The sequence below is a fragment of the Apus apus genome, chromosome 2 (assembly GCF_020740795.1).
Source record: "Apus apus isolate bApuApu2 chromosome 2, bApuApu2.pri.cur, whole genome shotgun sequence".
NCBI classification, from domain to species: Eukaryota; Metazoa; Chordata; class Aves; order Apodiformes; family Apodidae; genus Apus; species Apus apus.
In genome coordinates this window covers 35,684,291-35,710,443 of record NC_067283.1, presented here as the reverse complement: position 1 = coordinate 35,710,443, position 26,153 = coordinate 35,684,291, and the positions used below count along the sequence as shown (strand labels likewise).

The 26,153-nt window shown below is 43.5% G+C and overlaps 1 protein-coding gene across 1 annotated transcript; it reads left to right on the top strand.

Moving 5' to 3' along the window:
• Positions 1 to 497: 497 nt before the first annotated feature.
• On the top strand, positions 498 to 3,046 carry TRIL (TLR4 interactor with leucine rich repeats). The gene has a single exon (XM_051612168.1). It carries the CDS (start codon positions 636 to 638, stop codon positions 2,964 to 2,966), a length of 2,331 nt encoding a protein of 776 aa, XP_051468128.1. The 5' UTR covers positions 498 to 635; the 3' UTR covers positions 2,967 to 3,046.
• The last annotated feature ends 23,107 nt before the right edge of the window (positions 3,047 to 26,153 follow it).

Genomic DNA, 26,153 nt, shown 5'->3' with positions numbered 1-26,153 from the left:
CCGTCCATGGGCTTCCTCCACCCCCCAGACCCCCCCGCCGCGCCGTCCTCCCTTCTCCCCCGCTCCATCCGATCCTCCGGTCCCCCAGGGCACAGTGTGGGAAGTACGAATTTCCGCTGAGTTTTCTCGGCAAGTTTCGGAGCTCGTCTTTCTCCAGCTCCCCGCTCCGCCCGCCGCCACCCCCCTTACCCCCCCCTCCGCCCCGCTTTCCCGGCTCCGCCCGCCCCCTCCGCCCCTGGGAGAGCCCGCGGAGCAGCGGGCAGCCGCGCCGCGCCGCTCCGCTCCGCAGCCCGCCGGCCGCACGCCCAGCCCCCGCCCGTCCACCGCGCCAGCAGCGGGGCCGGCGACCCCCGAACCGCAGCCCGGGAGCCGTGAGGGGCGGCCGAGCCCGGGCGGCGGCGGCGGCAGCTTGCAGCCCCCCCGGCCGCTCCGCGCCCGCGGCCGGCTGGGGCGAGCCCATGGTGCCGGGCACCGCGACCTGCAGCGGCCGCCGCCGCCGCGCCTGCCTGCCCGGCGCGGAGCTCAGCCCGGCGCGGAGCAGAGGAGAGGCCGATTAGCAGCCGCAGAGGAGGAACGGAGGGGATGCCGGAGAGACACAAAGCCGGCGGGGGAAGCAGCCCACGGCTTGTCCCGGGATGGCAGCGCCGCGCCGGGTCCGCCTGATGGTGCTGCCGCGGGTGCTGGGGGGCTCCATCCCCCTTTTCCTCCTCCTCCTCCTGCTGCCCGCGGCCGAGCCCATCTGCCCCGAGCCATGCGACTGCCAGCAGCACCAGCACCTCCTCTGCACCAACCGCGGTCTGCGCTCCGTGCCCAAGGCTGCCGAGCCCCAGGATGTCCTCACCTACAGCCTCGGGGGCAACTTCATCACCAACATCTCTGCCTTCGACTTCCATCGCCTGGCAGGACTCCAGCGCCTGGACCTGCAGTACAACCGGATCCGCTCGTTGCATCCCAAGGCCTTTGAGCGCCTGGGCCGGCTGGAGGAGCTTTACCTGGGCAACAACCTGCTGCCAGCCTTGGCCCCTGGCACCCTCAGCGGCCTGGCCAAGCTGCGCATCCTCTACGTGAATGCCAATGAGATCGGCCGCCTCAGTGCCGCCTCCTTCTCTGGCCTCAGCAGCCTTGTCAAGCTGCGCTTGGATGGCAATGAGCTGGGCTCACTGGGCGACTCCACTTTCTCAGGGCTGCCGAACTTACTCTACCTGCACCTGGAGTCCAACCGCATCCGCTGGCTGAGCCGCGGTGCCTTCACCGGCCTGGTTAAGCTGCGCTTCCTCGACCTCTCAGGGAACCAACAGGGCTCCCTTCGCCACCCAGACATCTTCAGGCCACTGCACTCCCTCCACACCCTGCTGCTGGCCAGCAACAGCCTGCAGCAGCTGGTAGGGGGGCTTTTCCAGCACCTGCCTAGCTTGGCGAAACTCTCGCTCAGTGGCAACCGCCTGGCTCACCTGGCCCCAGATGCCTTCACAGGACTGGGTTCGCTGAAGGAGTTGCGCCTGGAGGGGAACCTGCTGAGCCACCTGCCCGCTGCCCTGCTGGAGCCGCTGAGCAGCTTGGAGGCTCTGGATCTGAGCCGCAACGCCCTGACCACCCTGCACCCTGCTACCTTCGCCCACCTCGGCCACTTGCGGGAGCTCAGCCTGCGAGACAATGCGCTGGCCACTCTTCCCGGGGAGCTCTTCGCCTCCAGCCCAGCTCTCTACCGGTTGGAGCTGGATGGGAACGCCTGGAGCTGCGACTGCCGCCTCCGCGGCCTCAAGCGCTGGCTGGGGGCCTGGCACTCCCAGGGCCGCCTGCTCACCGTCTTCGTGCAGTGCCGCCTGCCGCCCGCCCTGGCTGGCAAGTACCTCGACTACCTGCAAGACGCCCAGCTGCTGCCGCCGCAAGACGGCGGCTCCTGCCACGACGGTGCCTCTCCACCCCCCGCATCCCCGCCGCCGGCAGCTGAGGAGCAGCGCCGGCCGCCCCCGGCCGCAGAGCGGCTCGGCGGCAACAGCAGCGGCGGCGCCGGGCTGCCCCGCGGGCCGCCGGGGCCGCCGCCGCCCTCCGCCTCCACCTCCCGCCTGCTGGGGGCGCCCGAGGGCGCGGCGCCGCCGCCCAGGCCCGTGGCGGGGGCGACCAGCCCCACGCCGCCGCTACCCGCCCGCCCGGCCGCCTCCGGGCCGGCGCTGACCAGCGCGGCGTGGCCCCGACGGGCTGGCAAGTCCCGCTCGGCGCCGGCCGCCGGGGCCCCGCCGCTGGTGTCCGACCCGTGCGACTTCAACAAGCTGTTCCTCTGCAACTTGTCGGTGGAGGCCGTGGGCTCCAGCTCAGTGACGGTGCGCTGGGCCGTGCGGCCGCACCGCAGCCCCCGCTTGCTGGGGCCGGTGCGGTTCCGCCTCCTCTTCGACCGCTTCGGCACCGCCGTCAAGTTTCAGCGCTTCGTCTACCTGCCGGAGCGTGGCGAGCCAGCCGCCACCCTGCGGGAGCTCCGCCCGGATACCCCCTACCTCGTCTGCGTCGAGGGCGTCCTCGGGGGCCGCGTGTGCCCGGTGGCCCCGCGGGACCACTGCGCCGGGCTGGTCACCCTGCCCGAGGCAGGGGCTGCGGCGGCGGGCGGGTCCCGCGGCCCCGACCAGCAGCTCCTCACCTTGGTGCTGCTCGCCGTGAACGCGCTGCTGCTGTTCGCGGCGCTGGCGGCCTGGGCCTCCCGCCTGCTGCGCAAGAAGGTGCTGGGGCGGCGGCGGCGGAAGGCGGCCCCGGTCCACGTCAGGCAGCTCTACTCCACTCGCCGGCCACTCCGCTCCATGGGCACCGGCGTCTCCACCGACTTCTCGGGCTTCCAGTCCCACCGGCCGCCCCGCGGCGCCGCCTGCGCCCTCAGCGAGGCCGACCTCATCGAGTTCCCCTGCGATCGCTTCATGGAGAGCGGCGGCGGCGCTCGCCACGGCGACGACCACCTGCTGCCGCGCTTCGCCGACTGAGCCCGCCGGACTGCAGCTCCCGGCAGGCCCCGCGCAGCAGGCAGCCGGCGGCGGGCGCCGCTCTGCCGCGGGGCCCGCTGGGAGCTGTAGTCAGCGCGGCGAGCGCAGGCGGCCGTCGGTCTGGGCGGGGGTGGCGTGGGTGCGACCGGGGGCGGCCTGTGAGAGCCGGAGCTGTCGCGCAGCCGCTCCTTTCAGCCGTCCCTTCTAGCCGGCCGGGACTGGTGCCATCCGTGAGACAGGCTTACCCGGTCACCTCTGTCGGGAGGTCACGGTTTCCTCAGACATCGTCACCCGGGCAAAAGCGCGGACTGAGGCGGTAACTGCTCCGTGAGGAGAGCAGAACGGCGGGAGCGACGACGGAACAGCAGCTGGTGCCTCCCTTTTCGTCAACTGAAGAGACGTACATTTCAGTGTGGTCTTTTACAGGTGCTGTTTTTGTTTTACTGCAGTTGGGAAGAGCGGTGACAGGGGTGCAGCTTCGCACGAGGATGTGTGGAGCTGGCATTTCCAAGGCACCGGCCCTTCCTGATAAAAGCCTTGGACAGGGGTCTGTTTTTAAACATTACTGTTCAGGTGTGTGCGACCAGCAAGTCGTCTGTGGAGGGCTGCAAATGTGCGTTTCGTGCTGGACAGTCTGAAGGTCGTTCTGTCTCGGAACGGGAGGCGACTCAATGTGCGAGGGTGTGTTTTCCTGCTTCTCTGTAAGCAGGAGGCAATAATGCAGCGGGTTAGTTTTGCGGGAATATATTGCTGACACCCTAGGAAAAACTAACAGAGTTTTGTAATATGTTTACAAATGAGCTATTTTTAATTTTTTTTATTATTTTTTTTTTAAATAAATACTGCTTGGTACTTGTACACATGAATGTGTGCTGTAATTGTCTGGGTCTTTGATGGCCAGTAGGTCACTGACCCTCACATCATCCATCCTCATTTCTGAATGGGTGGATGCAGAGGTGAACTGTTGATGAGTAAATAATATTGGTGCCTTTCTTCATAAATCATAATAGGTGAGAATATTTCAGGAATGTGAAACGGTCTTTATCCTAACAGGCAATTCTCTCTTAGCCTTAGCCCACTAAAGTTAGAAACTTCATGTACCTCACTGTGAAATAAAATATTTTTGTATATTAATCTAGGTTCCATGTTTTGTGTAGCTGAGTGAGTAATGTTAAAGTTAAACCCTTATGCAGTAGGATATGATGTTTGAGTTGGCTTGTTTTGTTTTGGTTTTAATTTGAGTTTTGCTTTTGGTTTTAGAGCAATGCTAATAATATTATGATGAGTTGCTCTCTACTTTCTTGGACTTTTACTTTCCTAAATATTTACAAAACGTGGTTCTGTTACTATGAAATATGCTGGTTTAGTTTACATTAATAATTTCCTCTGTGTGGTCTAGAAGTGAGCTAATTAAAAAGGTCCAAACTGTGGTTACACTTTAAATGCAAATGTTTTACATGGGCATTGGTAAATTGTTGAGACCATTGATACTACTTCTGCTCCTTTGAATTTAATGTGCAACGTCAGATGAACTCTTGTGGAGCTGAATGGCTTGAAGGAAGTGCTAGTGGACTATGGAGGCATTCATCTCAATATCCTGCATTCATTGCTGACCTGAGGTGTTCATGGCTACAAGTGTTTTGTTACCATAATTGCAAGAAGGCAATTTGTTAGGTTTTTTTTCTTTTCTTTTTTATTCAGATGAACAAGTGTTTACAAAAGACACCATAGTAACTGGTATCATCAGTTGGGAGTTCAGTGACTGAATGGAGGGAACAAGACTTTATGTTCTGACACAAATTTGTTTAACATTTAAATTAAAATGGGAGGAAAGGAGAACGTGTAGGGATCGTTTGTCTTAATCTTTGCCTTTTAAATGAAGGAAAAAAAGAGGTATTTTTCTTGAGTCAGTAGAAAAAGTCCTTTGGGATTTCATTTTGACAGGCAGCAGGGGCCAAACTCCATTGTCAGTGTATAGGTTAAAATTCATAGCTCTTACAGATACAATGTTGAATGGAATTGCAACTGAAGGAATCCAGGATCAGGTTTTACTTTTTGTTAAGAATCTTACATTTCTGTTCTTTTGGACCTCTGGGTGCCTCTGGCTATTTAATAACTGACTGTGGAACACACCACTGTTCATCGTTAGAAATGCAGTGGGGATTACTGAGTAAAACTGTGTATCACACTAACGTTAGCTCTATCACTGGATATTCTTCCAATGGGAGATGCATAGATGCTGTACATGGTTATAATCAATTATGTCAATAAATCCATTTGCTGAAATAAATTCGGTGTCTTAGATTGTATCTCATAATGCATCACTCTTGAATCATAGACTGACTGTAATTTCTTGGTATTACTAATACTGCTGTTTGTTAGGACCGCAGGGAGTGCAGCTGGTTGTGCAGCTGGAAGATGAACTGTGAAATAGATCCTGCTGGAAAATAACCTTTCCTGGTTTCTCTCCTTTCCCCTATTTTTCAGTCAGCTCCACTTCTGTGTATCTGTTTCACTTGTGGAAGTATTGGAAGTGGCAAAATGTGGGGCTGCAGTGGAGGGGCAAGAATATACAGTCAAAGATGGGAAGCTGCCTAAACAATCTCCATTAGTCTTGACACCCAGTGTGTCCACAGTCTAAGAAAATGTATAGTCTTTACATTAGATAAAAACCCCATGTAGAAGCTATACCTTAACTGGAAGATTGTTAATGATCTGCAAAATTGAAACTGCTTAACATTTCTCTGTGAGATTCTAGAAACACTGATGATACAGCATAGGGCTAGAGAGAAATAATTGGAAGAGAACAGGGCTATAATGGTGTCAGTGAAGGTCTAGACGTGGATGAAAAACCCTTGTTGAGAAGCACTCAGCCTGACTGTCAGAGCCTGTGTTAACACAGTTTGATTTATCAAAATACTGATTTCTTTATGCAGCGTGATCTTTAGTTTTCACAAGGCACAGCAAATGCCACATATAATGCCATCATTTCAGCCATGTTATTACCCTTACAAGAAGGGGCCTTGTGAATTCAGTATATGTCTTTTGTGGTCTTCCTTTCTGCTCTTTCCTGGGAGAGATCTGGAAAATGAGGAATTGGGAGAAAAAAATAGTCCACTCCATTTCCATCAGGTTATTTATTTAACTAGTAAACCTGCATCTAGATTGTAGTGTGTGAATCCACACAAAATAATTTGTTTTCATGACAGGATATGTATTTGCAGAAGCCTGCTTCGATGAGCAAGAGAAATACTACTTAATTTCCAAAAACCTGGCTGATCACACAAATTGATATTTTTCTGGCCCCCAAGGGTGTGCATATGTTGTGTGAGCTCCACAAGTGAGGCTTTGCTTTTTAAAAAAACCCAGATTTTTAAAATCAAATCACCCAAATCATGTGTATGAAGTGATGTACTTGATTTTTTCACTCAGGCAACTCTTTTGAGAGGAGTTGCTGTGTAAATATTGATGTATAACCTGATCTTTGTTAAGTAGAAATGGGGAATAAATGTAAGGAAACTGTGTGTGTGCTGGATGCTGGATTTGTTCCTCTCACTCCATGCTAAATATAGCATAGTTTTGGCAGCCTGACCAAATACTGCTGTTGTGTTTTTCTCCATAAAATGAGTTTTCTCAAGAGCATGCTTTAATTCCCACAGAAAATAAATTCCCCTTGAAAAATATTCAATTGTCTTGAAAGACAAATATTTATCTTAATATAATTGTACATGAGTTTATTTAAGTAGATGTTCCTTGATATGTTTTTAAAAATAAATACATATCTCCTTTGTTTTTACAAACAAGGCCATAATAATAAAAATTAATAATACCATATGAATAAATAGCTGGAAGGAAACTGCCTAAAAACATAATAGATATATTCACTAACAAAGACAAATCTGACACTTTAAAGATATTTTTTGAATATTTATAGTGTGATGCCTATCTTATTTGTTGTTGCATTTTAAAAGGTACATTTATTTTTAATGTTATAATCTATGCCTCATAACTTTATGACTTAGAAATAAGCTGTTCATCCAGAGATGGGGAGATCTCCACATAGATAAATCTCAAAAGCCGATGAGTGCAACAAAGAAAATTGAGCTACTGTTGTGCTAAGTATTAATTCTTACTGAAGTATTATTTTTCTTCATTGCAAAGCTCATTTGAAGCTGCTGCCAGGCAGAACAGTCCTTAGCTAATAGATTAAATCTGACTTCAGATAGGTAGGTGTAATCCAATTCCTTACTTACCAAAGTATTTTTAGTGTTCAGACAAATATTTTCTCCAATCACCGTAATATTTTTTTTCAAAATATTTCCATTTGTTGTGTTTTCAGTAATTCAAAACGCTTTACTGCTCTTCGGGGATCTATCCATGTGGAACCTGTATCAAGAGAGAATCTGAACAAGCAAGCTCTCAGAGGTTGTGAAGTGAGGGTTTTATTTCTTATAATCTTGTGAGAAGGAACGACCAACAAAATGTTGCCTTGTCTGTGCCCTCTAGCTATGGCAAATGGATTATGGTAACATTGCACCTTACACCTCAGTCTTGTCTAGTCTAGTTCATTTTATTTTGTCTTGTGAGACTGGAAAAAAGACTTGATTATGAGACCTGAATCTCAAGGAAAAAGAGTGGATAAAGTTTTTGTGAGGTACTTGGCAAAAATCCTGTTAGCAATGCTTTTGCCTGGTTCATTTAATTAGCATGTCATGTGTGCAGTTTGTTTCAATTGTCATCAGCTTAGTGTATGCTTGTTTAGTTGCAGTAAAATTTTATAAGGAATTTGAAGGCCTGGATACCTATAATAGATAAAAATCATGCACAGAAAGAGAATGTGACAAGTTTTCTCATTGAGAGACGGGTTTATCTCATAAGGGACAAGTATTTCAGCAATGCTGTCTTTAAAATAAACCTGAATGTCAGTTGTAAGTCAAGAGAGGTATTCTCTCCTTGGAACAGAAGGTGGAAAGGTTGTAGGTAGTTCCATTCAATACCTTGCAAATAAGAAAAAGATTTGCATTATGGTAACAAATTATAGTACAAGGGGATATGCATTTATCCTTTCTGGATCCAGGAAAATTCATTAAAATTCTGTTAGTGCTATCACTTCTAAAGTAAGAGATTCACTGTCACGCTGCTGTAGTTCAGCCTGGCAGTGAGAAAGACCTCTTGATACTTCCAAATCCATGTTTTAGTACAGTCATTAACTTCATCTGTCATTGTACAATTGACATATCTATCATTGTAGCTTGATATTAGTTTTCCTCCTATCTTGCTTAAAATTTAAATATTGAAGTTAAAATTCAATTTAAATACTGAAGTTACTTTGAACTGTAGCAACTCTTATCTGACTACTGTAAAATTATTTGAAATAAGGGAGAATTCTCATTGATGATACCTATCAGATTAAAGGTCAGAAGTAAGTTTACTCTGGAGGAATACAGTCAGGAAAAGCATGCTTTAAAAACAAAAAAAAACCTAAACAAAACAAATCAAAACACATTTCTTTTGTTTATAACTGAAGGATAACATGGTTTATTTGCCATTACTATTTCATGACCTTAATTCCTGAGTGAGTGTACTACAAGACAAGGCTCATATGTTAGACCTGTGAGACAATTTGGAGTGTTGCTCAGTACATATAGCAGATGTTTTAGCATGCCACTTTTTTTGCAGCAACAGCTTGATCCTTCTTCTGTTTTCTCTACATGCGAATGAAAAGATTTCAAGACTCTTTCTTAATGTAGGTAGCCACTGATAATAGAACTGTGGCAGTGGAACTAATTGTATTGCAGAACTCTGCTCAAAGATGCAGTGGTCATCTTAAAAAAGCAACAAAAAAATATTTGGTTCTCAGATCTGATCAACATGACATGATCTGGCATGGAGATGTCTTTTTCAGGTGACAGTTACCAAAGAGAGGGCATCTTTCATGATTACTGTAGTAAGTTGTTAGCTCTGAACCCTAAAGATACCAAACCAAAGACCAACTGTTTCATTGTTGATAACATAAGCACCCAATTAACTTACTTCCCCCCAAACCAAACTCCACTTTCTCTTATTGCCTAAAAAGAGCTACTTATTATGTAAAACATTTTGTCAAAACCTTCAATTTTTCTTTCTCCCAGCAGCACTCCTGCATTAGGTATTAACAGTATAAAACTGCAACTTGTTCCAACGTTATCATGTAAGAGTGGCAGAAGTAACTCAGAGATAACTATTCTCACTGACTTCAATACGAAAATGAATAAAGCAATAAATATACCAACAAATCTGAAACTTGTCAGTAGTTCCTGTAAACCTGGTGTAGGTGCTGGGATCCTTGCTGTACAGTTCTGCAGTGATGCTTCTGCCTTCCATCTGACTGCTCTTACTGGTGCAGCACTATGTTCTTCTAGCTTCTTACTCATGGGCACAGGTTTTTTTTTTCCCAACAGACCAGGGACATTCTGGTCAGCCTGGTACCCATTCAGTTATTTGCTTTTTCTTATCTCACTTTGAAAATTCTATATAATGGGGGTTTGTTTGGATTTGGTTTATCTTGTTTGAAAAAAGAGATAACAGCTATTTACAATAGAGTTTGCTCTTAGAAAGAGAAGGAAGGAAATTTAAACACATGAATTTTAAATAAAAAACGCTTAAATGGAAGGTGTTTTATTCCGGAATGATTTGTGATTGGAATGATTCACTGGGATCCCACTGATAGTATTCTGTTGCACAGAAGGGCAGAGATTTCTGGTTTTCCTGCCCGGATGTATCCCTAAGAATCTGAGACTGCAGAGATCCAGTGGGAACTAAAGACATCCCTTCTTTCCATTTCTGTGGTTCAAATGGAAAAGAGATTCAGGGCCAGCATCTTTTTCACTGGAATGGCTAAGAACTCTATTTGTTCTATAACATATATATTGAACTACACTAATTTTATAACTAGAGAGTTAGTTAGAGAAAGTACAGTTTATTATGTTAAAATAGATTCTCAGGTATTTTATTTAGAATAAGTCCCAGGCAGAAAACACTAATGAATTTGAAACTGTTGGCTTGTAATTATGCTGACCTACTTAGATTTTGGGTTCATTTGTTGTTTAATTTGCACTTGCAAACGCATCTGAGGCATTCCTGAACTTCAGTCTGATCATAAGTTTTTACTCAACCTGCTAAAATCACCTACCATTCCAGTTAGCCCAACACTACCTGGGAAACTGCTGCCATTCTCACAGCTTTTTACTTCTAGCCTTTCCACTTATGCCATGGCAAAAAATCATCTTAATCTGTAAGATCAGAGCCTTGAGATAGGCAATTGCTTATGAAACAGCCAAACTTTAACCACCACAACAGATTTGTGTTTTGGGATTTCGTTTGTGTGCTCTGTAACTGATGGATTAGAGCTTTGCAAATATACTGCAGTTGCAAATTATTTGTCTTCTTAGTGTAAATACACGATGCCAAACTGGTGCAGCATAATGGATCCCAAGGCAGCCCAGTTTTTGCTAATTCCAGTGGATCTACATCTGACCTGAATGTGAGCCAGGTTTTCTGTCTCCCTGCTTCTGCTGCAAAAAATAGCTGTGGATATTAAGAAGAATTAGTGTTCTATTTAAACAGGAGTCTGATTAAACACATCAATTACTGATCTCTTTCATGTAACTGTGAAGTTACATTTTCATAATTTGTGACACATTGTGTGAAACTAATTAATTTCTGGAAAATGTTCATTTGTGATTCAGCTACATCCGTTACACTTCTTGGAATATCACGCAGAAAATGAAGCTACCAAGGGAAACATCTGTTTGTATCTAAAAACCCAAACATTTCTGAAGTTTAGCAACATGCATTCTTCGTGGGGCTGCCACCTATTATACTCAGCTCTAGAGCAAATACCAAAGGGGCACTTGAGGTGACCTTTTGTATCAGATTAAACAAAATGAGAATACACTTGGCAATCAGATTTCCTCTGCTAGGCCATGGGAAACAGCAGAGCAGAGGAACAGATACAGTAAAAACATATCAATTCAACCTCATTTGCTTTAGAAGAGTCCAGCAGTGAAAAGAACAACTTACAGTGAAAAACCTGAGGTCTCTGTAATTTGGCACCTCTTGAAGTCTAGCTGGATTCTCTTGACAAGGGCTATGTCAAGAAGCAATAAAATGGGAGAGGATGAAGAAAAACAAACAACCAGAAAAAAGTTATGTGAGAAACGGTTTTCTTTGAAAAGCTGTTTCTTAGGAAGAGAATATCCCCAGTGGACTGCAGTTTTGTATCAGTATTCTTGTTGCATGTTAACATGCACTGGCTTTGAATATTTTTTTGAAAATAGTGTGGATTTCAAGGTTCTCAGTGCTTGTATAAGTCTGTGACTCCCTTGCTTGTTGGTGTGCTGACCAAAGCTAGGAGAGGAAAACAAACTGTAGTTTCCCAGTGAGGTTAAGGTAGCACAAGCCAGAATGCTGTTAAAATAATAGACCTGTTTGCTGGTGGTGCTTGTTTCTTCCATCTCTCCATCCAGCACATGCTGGGGGATAGCTCTACTGGTAGCGTATATTGCCACTCATAGAACCATGAAGTGGTTGGGTTGGAAGGGACCTTAGAGATCATCTAGTTCCAACACCCCTGCATGGGCAGAGACACCTCCCACTAGACCAGGTTGCTCAGAGCCCCTTTGAACACTTCAACCTGTTCCAGTGTCTCACCACCCTCACACTGAAGGATTTCTTCCTAATGTCTAACCCAAATCCCCCCTCTCCCAGTTTTAATCCATTACCCCTTGTCCTCTCACTACAAGCCCTTGCAAAAATTCCTTCCCCAGTCCAGTGGGATTCCTTGCCACTCATTGGCAAGATCAGTGGATTGTTTATTTGCATTTCTCAGTGACAACACATGAATAATAGAAACTGTCAGCTCTACTAAGCAAGTGACAGATCTATCATCAAATGACATCCCACTCTAAAAGGTGAAGGAGCCATCAGGGAAGGGAGGAGAAGTTCAAATATTCAACTGTGATGATGATTTGGATTATTATGCAGTAGGTCTATGTACCAAGGCTCTATGTAAGTAGGTTCAATTTTAGATCTTCAGTGCACTAGGAATAGTTTGGTTTTGTTTGCTCAAATTGGTTGTTCAATATCACAAGCGATTCTCTAAGTGTGGCAGCCTTCCCTGTGTGCCTTGCTCCTTGCTGCTGCTGCTTTCCATCTGCAGTCGTTGCTCATGCTCAGATCTTGGAGCCCTTCCCTGCATACAAGTGCTTAACCCCTGCAGTCTTCTAACTGGATGAGAAGCAAAGAACAGCCTCCTTCTGCTCTCCAGAGAGCAGCAGCTGCAAGAAGAGTGGGGAGGCATGAGGACACGGAGGTTTCCATGGCAGCGGTGTTTGGGCAAGAAGCCTAGAGGACGAACTGTAAGTTCAAGACCAGTTGTGTGGCCAGTAGGCAGGGTTGGGAAAAAAAAAATCAGAGAGGGAGACTTTGCCTGGAGACAAAACTGCAGTGACGACAAGGATGATGACCAAACGAGAGCTTGGTGAGAAAAAAAGGTTGCAGCATGCAGAACCTTTGACCAGGTTATGAAAATCTGAGGCCAGAAGTACTCACAGGATTGCTTTGGCCTGATAAATTGTTCCACTCTTACATCCCTGCCTAACAGCCAGGAGATAGGGGATTTTTTAGAAGAAAGGAATGTGAGTGTTTCAATGCTTCCCCACCACATTTGTCTTGCCGATCTGCACATTGAGTAGTCAGAGGTCACCAGTGACAGAATTTTTCTTGAAAAAAATGGTTCATCCACACTGTAGGCTGGTACCTCCAGCAGCAAAGTCTTGTTGTGTATCAGAAAGCAGGTCTAAAAGCATTTTCAATAGGATCACATACTCTTCCTGGCTCTGGGGCAGCTGTAAGGAAAAGCATCACAGCCAAGGTTCCAGCTTTGCTGAACGGCATTGCTGCTTCTCCCTTTCTCCCCACCCAAGTTGCAGTACTCACTCTGCCAGGCACCTGGAGTGAGGCTTACAGCTGTGGGTTGATGCTCTTAAATCATGGCAAATATCACATTTCTTGGAAATAAAAGTGAATTTTTTAAAAGGTGCTGAAAGTCAGGGGAAACTTGGACTGCTGAATGAAGTGTATATGTAAGCTCCCATTAGGGTAATGGTTGTGGTGTTGGCTGGATGTTGCAGGGTAATTTTTAGCAAATGTAGGTGGACTTTGCACGGCGTTGCTCTTCTACTTACAAGACAGATGGAGATATGTGGACAAGTACACAGATTTAAACTCAGTTTTAATTTCAGCCACAAAACACAAAGGTACACGAGTCCTGTAGGTATTTTGCAGGAGTAAATGGGATCTTCTTCCTCTGCTCTCACTAGAGGTCCCACACAGATAGCACAGATATGTGAAGCGATTTCCCATTGCAGCTGACTTGCCCAGATTGGTAGAAGAGCTCTTGGGGGAGATTTGGCCTCGAGAAGGAGTTTCCTGGATTGAGAGTTCAAATGGTTTTAACAAAGCCCTGGTGAACCTGATGGGCTCAGCTCTGAGAAGAGCTAAAGGCACACCACATGTTTATGTAAGCATCCTTTTAGACAGTTGAGCTGCGGACTCTATGCAGACTTTATTCCATTCTGCCTTTGTACACATAGCCTTGAAGCACTCTTCCACCATGAGTCAGAGAACCGTACAAGCTGAAGCCCCTGCAGACTCTGTGAGGCCAGAGAAGTTGACTGAAAGAGAAAGCCCTTCTGGATGTCCAAAATAGTAGCTGAATTTCTGGAAGTCTTGGAACTGGGAATAGCGAGAAGGGGGAAAGAGGAGCACAAACACACACATTTCTAAAAATGCAACCCTTATGCTATTTTTGTCTTTGTATCCTTTTTAGTATTTTTCCCTTCTCTTTCTCTCCTTAACTTTTTTACTTTCACTGATTTTTCTGTTTTTTCTTTCTACTTGTTTTCTAACTCCCTGTTACTGACATTGTTCCCACATATTTGTTAGAGCCCTCACCGTGTTATTTCTGGCTGGGTTTTAGAGGTAACTGAAGCTATTTTCACCCAAGGTGCAAGCAGAACTGCTAGTTGAAGACATGTAGGTGTTTTTCATTAATCACATACACTGAAGTTTCTGTGCTGCTGAAGTTCATTAGGTGAAAAACAAGTATGTCAATTGCCTAGACACTTTGAGCATCTAGCAATGGTACGGCTGGTTTGTTGGTGTTTGTTTTTTTTTCCTGGAATGAAAATGTCCTCAGCTTCATGACTCTTAAGCCTGTTCAGATAACTTTCAGTAAACAACATGTGGTAAATTGAGTCATTCTTTCTGTCTATCAAGCATCCATAAACAGTTTTTCCCATGAAACACCTGAAACAATTAAGTAGATTTCTGTTGAGATCAAGCTTTCATCTTGTTTCTCGGTAAATTTGAGGTTGTTCTGTGTTTTAGTATTCAAAGATTATAGCTAAAATGACAGTCAGTATTAAAAATAGCCATCTAAATAACATGGAAACTTCTGATTAGGTGGCTCCACCTTTGTAATTACTATTTCCTCCTTGGAGTAATCATATAATCACAACAATTATAATCACATTTGGTGAAAACACAAGCATAGACAACCACGGACACTGGCTCATGTCCAACTTAGAAGTCACCAGCGATTTGCCCAGCTGCAGTAATTTGTACTTTTAATGTATTTATTTATTTATTTATTAATCAATTCTCCTTGTAGTTTCACTTTGATCAGTGTCTGGGAAGAAGTAAACAATTATAGTATTGGTCTGCACATGCAGTGACTCTGTTTTGTTTTGGAGGAGGGTTTTGCAGAAATACTGAAGGGAATACAAATATGTTCTTTATTTACGCTTCCCTTGTGCCTTTTAGAGCTCCCTCACAGTGAATAAAATATTATTTTTTTTTCCTCTGGAGCACCGTAAAGAAGTTGTAGCAACCCTATCAATTCCAGTCATACAGAAATTGCATGCATTAGCAAAGCTGTGGATTTGGTGTTCATTTTAATTTGCTTTCAATAGTTCAAATTGTACTGTTTTCTATCCTAAAAAATTCCTTGTGACAGAGACGGCTGGAAACATACTTAAAAATAAATAAAGAGAGAAAGGTCTCTTGCAAAAATGTGGTGGATCGGGATCTGGATAGTTTAAGGAAAATAGCAACACTTATGTAAAGCTGTAAATTTGAAATTCTGTCATGCAAATCAGACTGTAAGGCTCATCACCAGAAAATAGTGCTAGATAGAGAAAGGAGCTTGGTTGATCAGTTGAAAGAAGTCTTAAATATGAATTTTAATATTTAGCTTACTGATCAAAATGCAGAGTGTAATCTTGGTCCGTGTGATTTTCTGCCTTGATTTAATGGGTTGTGGACAGTCTTGACAATCCCTCCATGTGCTGTAGAGCTCAAAATTAAGTCCCTGAGTTCTAGATAGAGCTTTTCTTCCTCTTAGCATCTGATGAGGCATATTTGGGTATATAAAAACCTTTGTGACTAACAATTTCTGTTAACGGAAAGTAAAAAGAGTGACCAAGCTACACATGATTAAAAAAGAGTGTGTTCCAGGGAAGTAACCTTCTAAAGAAATTTTACATGTGCATTTGTGCTACAGTTAAAAAATTTAGCTGTCTTGAAAAATCATGTTCAAACATAAAACATTCGAGGTAATTTAATAGTTGGCACTTAAAGTAACTGCAATTTGATGTTCAATTCGAACCAGATGTTTATTTTTTGTAAGAAGTCTATTCTGTTGTCAGGGGAGAGAAAAAGCATTCAAGGTTATGGACCAGGCATTTCTTACTGCGGTTGATTAGAACAAATTACCAAGAGCTGCACTTCACGTTTGAAAGACTGAGGCGTTTATGATCTCAGGCCCCAGCAATTAAAGAAAACAAAAATAAAGGGATTGAAAGTATACATACTGTGAGCAGTTAAACTGCAAGAATGTTGTGGATCCCAAACAGCTGGATTCCATTTGAATTCAAAAAGTTTAATAGCATAAGCCTGCACATCTTCTTTTCCACTTCTGAAGATCATCTGCCAGATGGAGAAACACCCCCCTCATTTCCTTGCACTGTACAATTGTGTTGCAGAATAAAATGACTCTATGTGCTGGAGCAGAACCAGTGCTTTTAAACCAGAGAAAGATATATAGCTCTTAGAGAAGATCAGTTTGATGTAAAGGAAATAAAGGTAATAAAACATCCAGCTTCAATAGTTAAATGCTTGCAGGAAGTTTATTTTATTTAGGTACCAAGCAAGCTGGTAACATTGATGCAGTACTGAAATCTGCATTCCTGGAAAGTGAGATGTGTTAGTGAGATACTGTTCTAAGATCATGGAATCTTCAAATGTGGCCCAAAGTTGTTTCCTACTCATTTTGAATCACAGGTCTCTCACTGTTATGCTAACAATGACTCCTCTGCACATTGTCCAAACTTACTATTTGGGAATAAATAAATAAATAAATAAATAGAGCAAAAAGTAATCCTTTTTCAAGACAGCAGTGATCCAGCAACAGGGCTGAAAGTAATCAACAATGTACTAGGTCTTGCTCTAAGAGGAGTTGCAATTTAACACGCTGCAGACTCTTGCTTCTGTATCCAGTCTGTCTACAAGGTCTGTAGAGACTGTCTTGTGGTGTGTTAAGGAATGTATAATTCCTGTCTCATGTCATAAAAGTTTGCTTCCCAGGACGATGCTGGTTCTGCTGTCTGTGGGACCCTTCATGAACATGAAAGGAGTGGAGGAATTGCTTTTTGCCATGTACTTTAAAAATGCTAATTAAAGAAAGATATCCACAGTGCACCGAGTAGCATTAATTACAGCCCATTTTGCGGAGAGTGCATGTGTAAGAGGGGAATTGCACAGAAGCCAAATAACATAAATGTGTTTTAAGTACATGTGCTGGAACTCCACCAACTCCAGCTCTAATAGCAGCTCAGGAGGGAAGGTCCTGCTGCTGACCTTGGGTGCTTTTGGGGAAAGAACTGAAAAAAAAAGTATTTGGACTGAGCTTGAATTGCAGGCAACTTGGCTTTCAGATTGTCAGCTTTCTCTAAGTGCAGTTCACAGGCTCAGTGTCTACAGATTAAAAGGAACCCAAAATTGGCGAGATGGTCACAGTTTCTCTGCTTTTTCTGGCTTGGTTTACAGTCAGACAAATCCATTCATCAATATAGAGCAAAAGGGTGTCAACTTACAGAGACTAAACAGGTTATCTTTGGCTGTAATGCTGAATTTCAGCCCAGAAGCATAAGCCTGCACAGCATGATTAGATGGTGCTTCAAGCATCAGCTAACTGACCTCTGCTAAAGAGGATGCTGAAACCTTGGTGCAGTTAATGGATCAAGGTAGTGAGGCTACAGAGCTGCTCTGATGATCATTACAACAGTTCACTGACTGCTAATCCAGCACCTCCCTGCTGCTAAACAAACCACTCCTTATACAGTTCACTTTTTTTCCCACAGCATGTTGCTTCTGGCAGAAAAAAAAACACCCTGCACTTTGACCACAGTGTGCTAAAGCCTATACTTAAAGAAATCACTCACACACTACTCCAGCAGTGTGAAAGAATTAGATGTAATTTTGAGAGAAATGTCCTCAGTCTGTCAAGATTTAAAGTCAGTTACTTTGATAAGAACTGATAACACTCAACACATCTTTATAAGCTGTAATAAGACTCATTATCCTGTTTTAGAGGGCTTGAAAGGATATACATTACTTTTATGTTCAGCTGTCTCCTGTAACTCTGTATCTATCTCTTGAGTTTACAAGTAGAAAAGTGCCTTTTTAACTTCAGGTCTCAAGCTCTAGCTGAGTTTGAGATGGAAGCAGTTGGTTTTTCTTCCAGCTTGTATATCACTAGAAATAAGACTTCTGCAAGCTGAAAGATACCTGTGCAGCCCTATTGACCCTACTGGGGCCAAGCACAGCTAAATCAGTATTTCTGCTTGTGAACATAACATTGACACCATCTGCTTGCAAGTGCTGGTGAGCTGGCTGTCCAAACTCAGCAGTGGATAAAGTAACTGGAAATATTGCTCTTTGGCTTCGGAAGAAATGTACATCCTAAGAAGGAGTTTCTTTGGGATTTAAGAGCAGTGCCAGTTATAGATGTGAATTTGCAATTATATAATGCTGAGGTTGCAAAAATGTGAATAAAACCATGTGTCTATCTACTGGGCCTACCAGACAAGAACCTCTTTATTCATGGGATTCCAGGTGGCATTTGTGTCGAGCGAAGTGTGCCCAGCCACGCTCTGCCCTCCCGAGAGGAATGAGAGCTTAACGCGGGCGGCAAGAGAGCATCTGCAGGATATCCGCAGCCCTTTAAACGAGCTGTAATCGCAGTAAATTGCGGATTCCGTGAAACCCGTGTGGTTTGTAGGCGGTGGGAAGTGCTGCCTGCCGCAGAGGCGCCCAACGTGGCCGGCTGCGCCTGGGCTCAGCTCGGCTCTCCACTCGAAGACAGCTAGTACCACCCAGTGGTGCCGGGGATTATTACAGTTTTTCGGAGGACTTTGCTTCCGTTTCGTAAAAATGCCATGTTTTTCTTAGCGCTGGAAGAAGCAGCGAGGAACGAGGCCAATATCTTGTAAAGAAGTGGCCTAAGTTGGCTGCTGCAAAATGTCCTTCCCCGGGCTGGGAAAAAAAAACAACCACCACAAATCAAAGAGTACCCAAATGATAGAATCATAGAATCATTTCGGTTGGAAAAGACCTTTAAGACCATCAAGTCCATGTGTTCACCTGGCATTGCCAAGTCCATCATTAAACCATGTCCCTAAGCACCACTTCTAGACGTGTTAAATACCTCCAGGTATTGGAACAGGCAGCCTGTTTCAATGCTTGACAACCCTATCAGTAAATACATTTTTTCTAATATCCAATCTAAACCTTCTCTGGCACAAATTGAGGCTGTTTTCTCTTGCTCTATTACTTGTTCCTTGGGAAAAGAGACCAACACCCACCTACATCCTCCTTCAGGCAGTTGAAGAGAGTGATGAGGTCTCCCCTCAGCCTCTTTTACTCCAGGCTAAACAACCCCAGTTCCCATAGCGGACCCTCGTAAGACTTGTTCTCCAGACCCTTCACTGGCTTTGTTCTCCTTCATTGGACATCCTCCAGCAGCTCAATGTCTTTCTTGTAGTGAGGGACACAAAACTGAACACAGTACTTGAGGTACGGCCCCACCAGTGCTGAGTACAGGGCCATGATCACCTCCCTTCTCCTGCTGGCCACACTATTTCTGATACAAAATATGTGGCATTACTTTCTTTGGATGGAAATGAATTACTTGTGCTCAGGTGTTCCAAGCCATTTTACTCTGGTTCTGCCAGAACTTCCACAAAACAACATGTGTCTACTGACTTGCAAATTACAGGTGTTTGGATACCCACATATTTCCAGCTTCAAAAAAGTGGTAATGCTGTCAGCAATCACAGCTTCTTTGTAAATGGAAAATGAAAACATCATTTAATGTATATAAGACTGAAACAAGATTTCAGAGATTAAACACTCTTAATTGTTTTTTTTGTGTTGTTTGTTTGTTGTTGTTTTTTTCTGCTGTGGAGTTATAAAGCATGGAGAAAATGATGGTTAAATATTGCAATAATGAGAAAAGATGTAACTGATCATATGTTGTAGTGCTGTATTATAATTATTTGTGTTATTATGTTGATATTAGATTCACAGAGCTTAATTCTGTACTATTTTTGCAGGAAGCCTTCGAGTCTGAATCTATTTTTGCTTTTTTTTTTTTTTCCCAATGTGCCAGAGCAAAGAGAATTCTTTTATAATTTTGAGAATAAAATCTTCTTGAACCAAACAGACATTTTTCATGAAACTCTAAAAAAAAATGGCAGCAAAAATTACAAAAATATCCCATTTCAATCTACTGTATTAATTGTATGATTAGTGTAGATTACTTTTTTGTTACTCTTGTAGGCTTTTTTTGGTCCTTCTACTGTAGTATAAATCCAGGTGGAGTTATCCGGTTTAGCCTGTAAACAGGTGGGAACTAGGAATGTGTGAACATGGGAGTCTCGACATATTTTGTATGCTGCTGTTTTTGGGACAATAGGTACTTTTGCAAGCTGTCTAACAAACTGCTTTCAACAGTGGTAAAAATTCATAATTTTACTCTTTAGGGATATTTATTTTTTCTCTTTGAATGTGCTACCTCATGATATCCACAGCTGGATATTATTATTATTATTATTATTATTATTATTATTATTATTATTATTATTATTATTATTATTATTATTATTATTTTTAGTGGGAAGGGATCTCTCTTGCTAGTAACTCAGTTCTCCTGTTACTGTAGTCCAGTCCTTCTCCTTTTCTGCCTCTGTGTTGTTTATTTATGGTTTAGCTCCTTCCTCACCTGCACCGCCTTGGGCCATCAGTGTCAGTGGAGGGAGCCAGATTGGGGAGCTGAGCTGGTTGAAGAGTAAACCAAGAAAGTATGTGGGTGGATGCTTTCAGCTGGATTAGTTCCACAGGGCCACAACTCCAGGAGAGAGGTGGTGAGAGCAAGCAGCACAAAGGGGTGGAGGGAAATACTTCTTTCTGAAGCAGGACGGACTAAGGCAAATACAAGCCTGCCTTAAAACACACACAGGACAGGTTTTTGACCAAAAAAGAAACCCTTTGGGTCTTGCTTTCATGTTAATTTCCATACAAAAAAAATTATTGAAGTTTCATCCTTACAACTCTTCAACTCTTTCATATCTCTTCCCACCCTTTTGTCCATCCACTTTAACTGTGCACCCAGGTCATAAAGTCCAGTACCCTCTCAAGTCCTCTTTATGTTGCTTTAAAACATTGATGTTGCTTGTATGTTCATGTATAAATGCTTATTTGGGAACTATGTGCAGACAAGATTACCCAATTCCTCACTTCAGTGATGGAAATAAGATTGGTTGCATTAAATGTCAACAACGACAACCAGGCTAGGGATGCTTCCCTGGGAGGCCCCAGTAAAACATCTTTTAACTTTGATGAGAACAGAGTTTGAGACTAAAATGGCTGATGCAAATAGCAAGAACCACTATCATAAGAAAGGGTATAACCCCTTGAGGGTAAGCAAGTGAGGGCAGCTTTGTGCAATAGTTGTCATAAAGTGTAAAAAATAAGCATTGTTCTCAAAATAAATGGTCTTGGGTTTGATTAGTGTTATTCTTTAAGAGATTTTTTTTTTCCTGCTCACCCAAATTATTATTTCCATTGGCTTTAGCTGAACCATTTAGGCAAGCCAGAGCTGCAGGATTTTAGCCCTTTTGGCATGTACAATGCACATTTAATAACATGACATAATTTTAAAGCACTTCACAGATGTTACTGAAGCCTTCTGCCACATTTGTTAAGTTAATGAGTGTGATAAGTTGGGAAAGGGTGGGGAATAAGGACCAGGACTGAAGTTTATTACTCCAGAAGTGTCTTTCCGTAGTCCTCCCTTGGAACTCACCTCCCTGATTTTGCTGTGTCCGGTCTGTGTTACCCAAGTCCTTCCTCTTTCACCTCCCACATCTGCTTGCTCACTCAGCAAGCCCTGCCCCTGAGACTGGCTGGTGGTGGTGTGGATGGTGCAGGTGTCTACTGCCACAGAATCAAACTGTCTCAAATTTGTGGATAATGAAATAAAACAGCTTTGAGTCAACAGGTTACACAACTGGCTAAATTAGTAGCTGTGTTTCGTGTGTGTGTGGAAAAAAAAAAGTGAATTATGCCCCTTCCATTGTTACTAGTGACATTGATTGTTGAAACACCTTAAAATACGAAAACCTTTTTCATCACTTAGGTATTCTGTATTCTGTTTTCTCATTATTTACACATGCAAATATATTAATGGGATTAATTTTTAAAAAATGATTAATATTAATTAACTCCTTTTTGCATTAATCTCACAGAATGATACCATGTTGCTGGGACAAAATACTTTTTCGTGCATGGCTTTCTGGAGAGATTGATTTTGTTTTAATTTCTAACTTGGAAACATTTCTATGGTGTATGGGTTTAGATTGGCTTCAGTTTTATGAAAATAAATGGTTTGTGGGTAAATGTAACCTGTTAGTCTTGCTTTAAAATATTTCTCACTATTCTTAGCCTGGTGAAACATTCGGGGGGGGGGGAGGTTATCAGTTGCTGAGGAATCATAAACCAGGCTTGTGCTTATACATGACAGACTTGATAGACTAATTATGTTGTCATTTTTAGGTTTTGTTTTAGTGTGATCTTTGTTAATTGGATTGGTTCATTTGGTGCTGTTTTGTGTTACCATTACAATCCTTGCAATGAGTACCATAACTCTACTTGCTTTGTAGGCTCTGGGCAATCTCTCCATGCTTTATCAGATTGACCTGTTTTTTCTGTGTTTTCTTTTTTGATATGGCTGGGCACTTTCTCCCAGGTTGGTTATTATGATTATTACCAAGGGTACAGTGACATGGCAAATAAATCAAGCTCCTGGCCAAGGCAAACAGTCACAGACAATACATCTGGATCCTCCACACCTCTCCCCCTCTTAGTTTCCCCAAAGTATAGAAAGGACACAAAGACATTGTAAATTTCCTTACTAATTTTTATTAAAAAGAGGAAGAAGCACATAATAAATCAGTTTTGAAACTACAACTGGTGCAAAAATAGAAGGAGATACTAACCTATTCCCATTCTGGAGCTTGTGGCTTGATCTGAGGGGCTATGTACCCCTGCGTCCTGCCTGATGAGAAGGGAAGGTGTGAGAATCCTGCATACGCAGGCAATGGATGACTTGCCTCTGTCATTAGAGTTAGCCTCTAAGGATAGACTTAACCTCAGAAGTGTGAATTTTAATGTCCAGTCCAAAGTTACCGTCATGAAGGATGATTTAGGTACGTGAATATTTGGTTCATATTTGACTCTTGCTAAGTTCATGTCCTTGATAGCTTCCCATTGTGGTGAACGCTGAAGCCTGTTTAAACATCACATAGAAAGGTGTTTTCTTCAGCCTGCTCAGAGTTTTATCCACACTTAACTTTGACTGAATGGCTCTTCGAGTTCATGTAATGAAAGAGATTGGGAACTTCTCTTTGGTCTGTTTCATTAATAATCTGTGAATTTCATCTTGCCATTTCCTTCAGCCGGTTAGTATCTTCTCTTTCTGCAGCTCTTCATAGTTGTCTCTTTTTCTTACAATCCTCAACAATTTTGTTGCCTCACTACCCATGCTCCTTTCTACATTTTTAGGAATTTGTTCAACAGTGTGGATATCTGCACCAGACTCTACTGAAGTATTTGATGGTCTCCTTTTTTTGAGAAACCTGGGAATTTTTTCCTACTCTCTGGAGAGGCCTCCCCTCTTGCTCTGTGGCAGTTGAGCTGCTTCTTCAGTCTTGGTGAGAGACCCTGCTAATGTCTTTTTGAAATTCAGACAAACATTCAACTGTAGCTTCCTTGACTGTGGTCTGGCTGATTTGTCTAATGAACTCTAGTATATCAATGAGGTATCAGATAATTTTCTCCTCTATTCCCTGTGGAATTATTAAACCAATCATTATACTCCTTATCCATAACTTACTGCATCTACCACTGAATCCTTTTACATCTTCAACCCACAAAATGGACACTTTATGGAACATGTTGTGTACCTGTACAGTTGTTAGTGGGGAGAGTCAGTTTCTCCTTTAGGAGAAGTGATGAGTTCTCTTCCTCTTTTGGTCAGGGCATTATCCTGTACTTCAGAGTCGTGCTCAGGTCTTCTTCAGAGTGTTTCCAGGAAAACTGTCTTTGGATTCAACTTGTAAGTGTTCTATTACTTGAATTCCTTATTACCATAACACTTGCGATGTTGCTATATGAAGCAGATATATATGCCCAAAGAGGCATAATAGTTTGAAAACACACGGCAGTTCTAAGCAGATCAGATATAGTTGAGTTTAAACCAAAGAGAACTTTGTCTGGTAATTAGATTTTTTTTATTATTTTTTTTTTTAATGAAACGATAAAGAATCACACAATCACAGAAAGGCTAGAAAAGACCTTTGAGATCATAAAGTCCTGCCTATGACCTAACACCACCACATCAGCTAGATAATTTAGCCTCAATGCTTATAGACCTATAACAGTAGAACCTTGCCCTAGACCCTTAACCCTAGACTCTTAACCCTAGACCCTTAACCCTAGACCATTTAATCTTGATGCTTACGTCTAGACCCTTAAACCTTGACCTTTAACACTAGAGTCCTAACCCTGGACAGAATCATCCCAGAAGATCATCTAGTCCAACCATAACCTAAATCCCCCTGCCACAACCTAATCTACCCAATCAGTTCTTAAATCATATTGCTAAGCACTGTATCTATATTTCTCGTAAATACTTCCAGGGACAGTGACTCCACCACCTCCCTGGGCAGCCTGTTCCACTGTCTAATCACTCTTTCAGTAAAGAAATTCTTTCTAATATCCAAGCTAAACCTCCCCTGGTGCAACTTTAGGCCATTTCCTCTGGTCCTGTCATTATTCACCTGATGGAAGAGGCCAACTCTCTTGGTGAAACACTGGATGGCTGTCCTAGAATAATGAGGCAAAATTAACTAGCAGGGAAACTTGCCTATGGTCAACAAGGTCAGGAGAGCAGCTATTTTCATTCTGCACGAGGCTTGTACAACAAAGAGGCAGTGACATCCTTTAAGCTATTTACATTGAAAAATTGTCCTGTTTCAGCTTCATAACATACCTGCTATTTCCTTATGAACTTCTTTTTTGCTCCCTCTGCAGTCCCAACACTTGAGCCCAGTAAAATGGCCATGTTTCATGTGCCTGTGGAAGGGGAATGAGAGCTAAGAGACATCTAAAAGAATTACAGCAGGTTAGTGTAAAACTGAGGAATTCCTCAGACAATGTTTTGGCACTGGGGAGGATTATGTCATTTACCCAGGGGTCTGATTTAGCTTTAGCACATTTCATTGTTTCCATTTGCTGCAATCTTCAGAGAACAGACTATGGTTATATATCGTCAGACTAATTCTTACCCTTTTCTGAGAAAATGGATCTAAAAGGATAGAACAAACCTCGGCGCTTAGTGTCTTTCCCTCCTCGAGTCTGCCACTAACTCTTTTGAGTTCATGTTTGCGCACATAATGTTCAACCAAAATATGTGAGCCGTCTCCAGACTTTCTGGGCCATTTAGGATGAATAACCGTAGCTATTCTTGGGAAAAAACCTCGTGGCACAGCCAGTGTAGGCCTCTAAACGTCCGTCAGCAGGCGAGAATGTTTGAGTGCTGTCAAGGGGATTCTGTGCGAGCAAGAGAGGCTGCCACACTGAGCCCATTGTGGGACCCAGGCCTTCCCCCTCTTGCAGGATCAGATCTATTTGAGGATCAGCCACTTAACGCAGTCCAGTTTGCAGGAGGTAATGAATAACCTCTCATCCTGCTCTTTAAGGCCCCCTTTAGAATATGCTTTTTCTGAAGTTTCAATGTAATGTCTGGGGAGGGAGGGGTGGGTGTTGGAAATCCATAATTGGTTGCCTGAGTTCTATTTTTATCAAGTGTTGGGAGAAGTGGGGGAAGGAATGCCATGAACCTAAATCTCATCCCCTCATCAGTCTGATCCACACAAGTGGGAGGGGGAAAGTACAAATATGGGCTGTGTCCTCATTGTTCAGATGAGCCCCATACTCTGAATATGCCTTGGAGGGAAAAGGAAAGAGCTTCTTATTTTAACCTCCATCACATCATACTCACTAGTTGCTGTATTTCAAACTCTCACGCAAGGACAGCTAGAATTATCTGAAGACAGGCAGATAAACTGCACTCACAAATAATAACAATAATTTAAAAAATCAAATCTCTCTCTTTGTGAGTGATGGAGAGACACTGAATCTTTAATTTCCTCCCTGAAAGGCTATAAATCCCTTGAATGAGGGTTTCTTTACACAAAGAAACACAGCACAAAGAAATTACAAGGAAAAAGAAAGGAGTAAAATGCAGGCCAATTATGCTCTAGCTCTGGAGTGTTGCTGCCAAGGCTATTTATTTTCACAGACAGTGTTAATTTTGTATGCACACACACAGCTTTGCTTGCTGACACCACAGTGAATTTTAATTTTGGAGGAGGCTCTGTTTTTTGTCACCTTTAAATTCACCTCCCCCATTTACTGGGCATTAGGATATTTTGACTGCAGATCTCCAGGTTATTTTCTTATATC

What these genes read in the sequence shown, in the direction of transcription:
- TRIL (XM_051612168.1), top strand. Translation starts at nt 636, where the DNA reads ATGGCAGCGCCGCGCCGGGTCCGCCTGATGGTGCTGCCGCGGGTGCTG.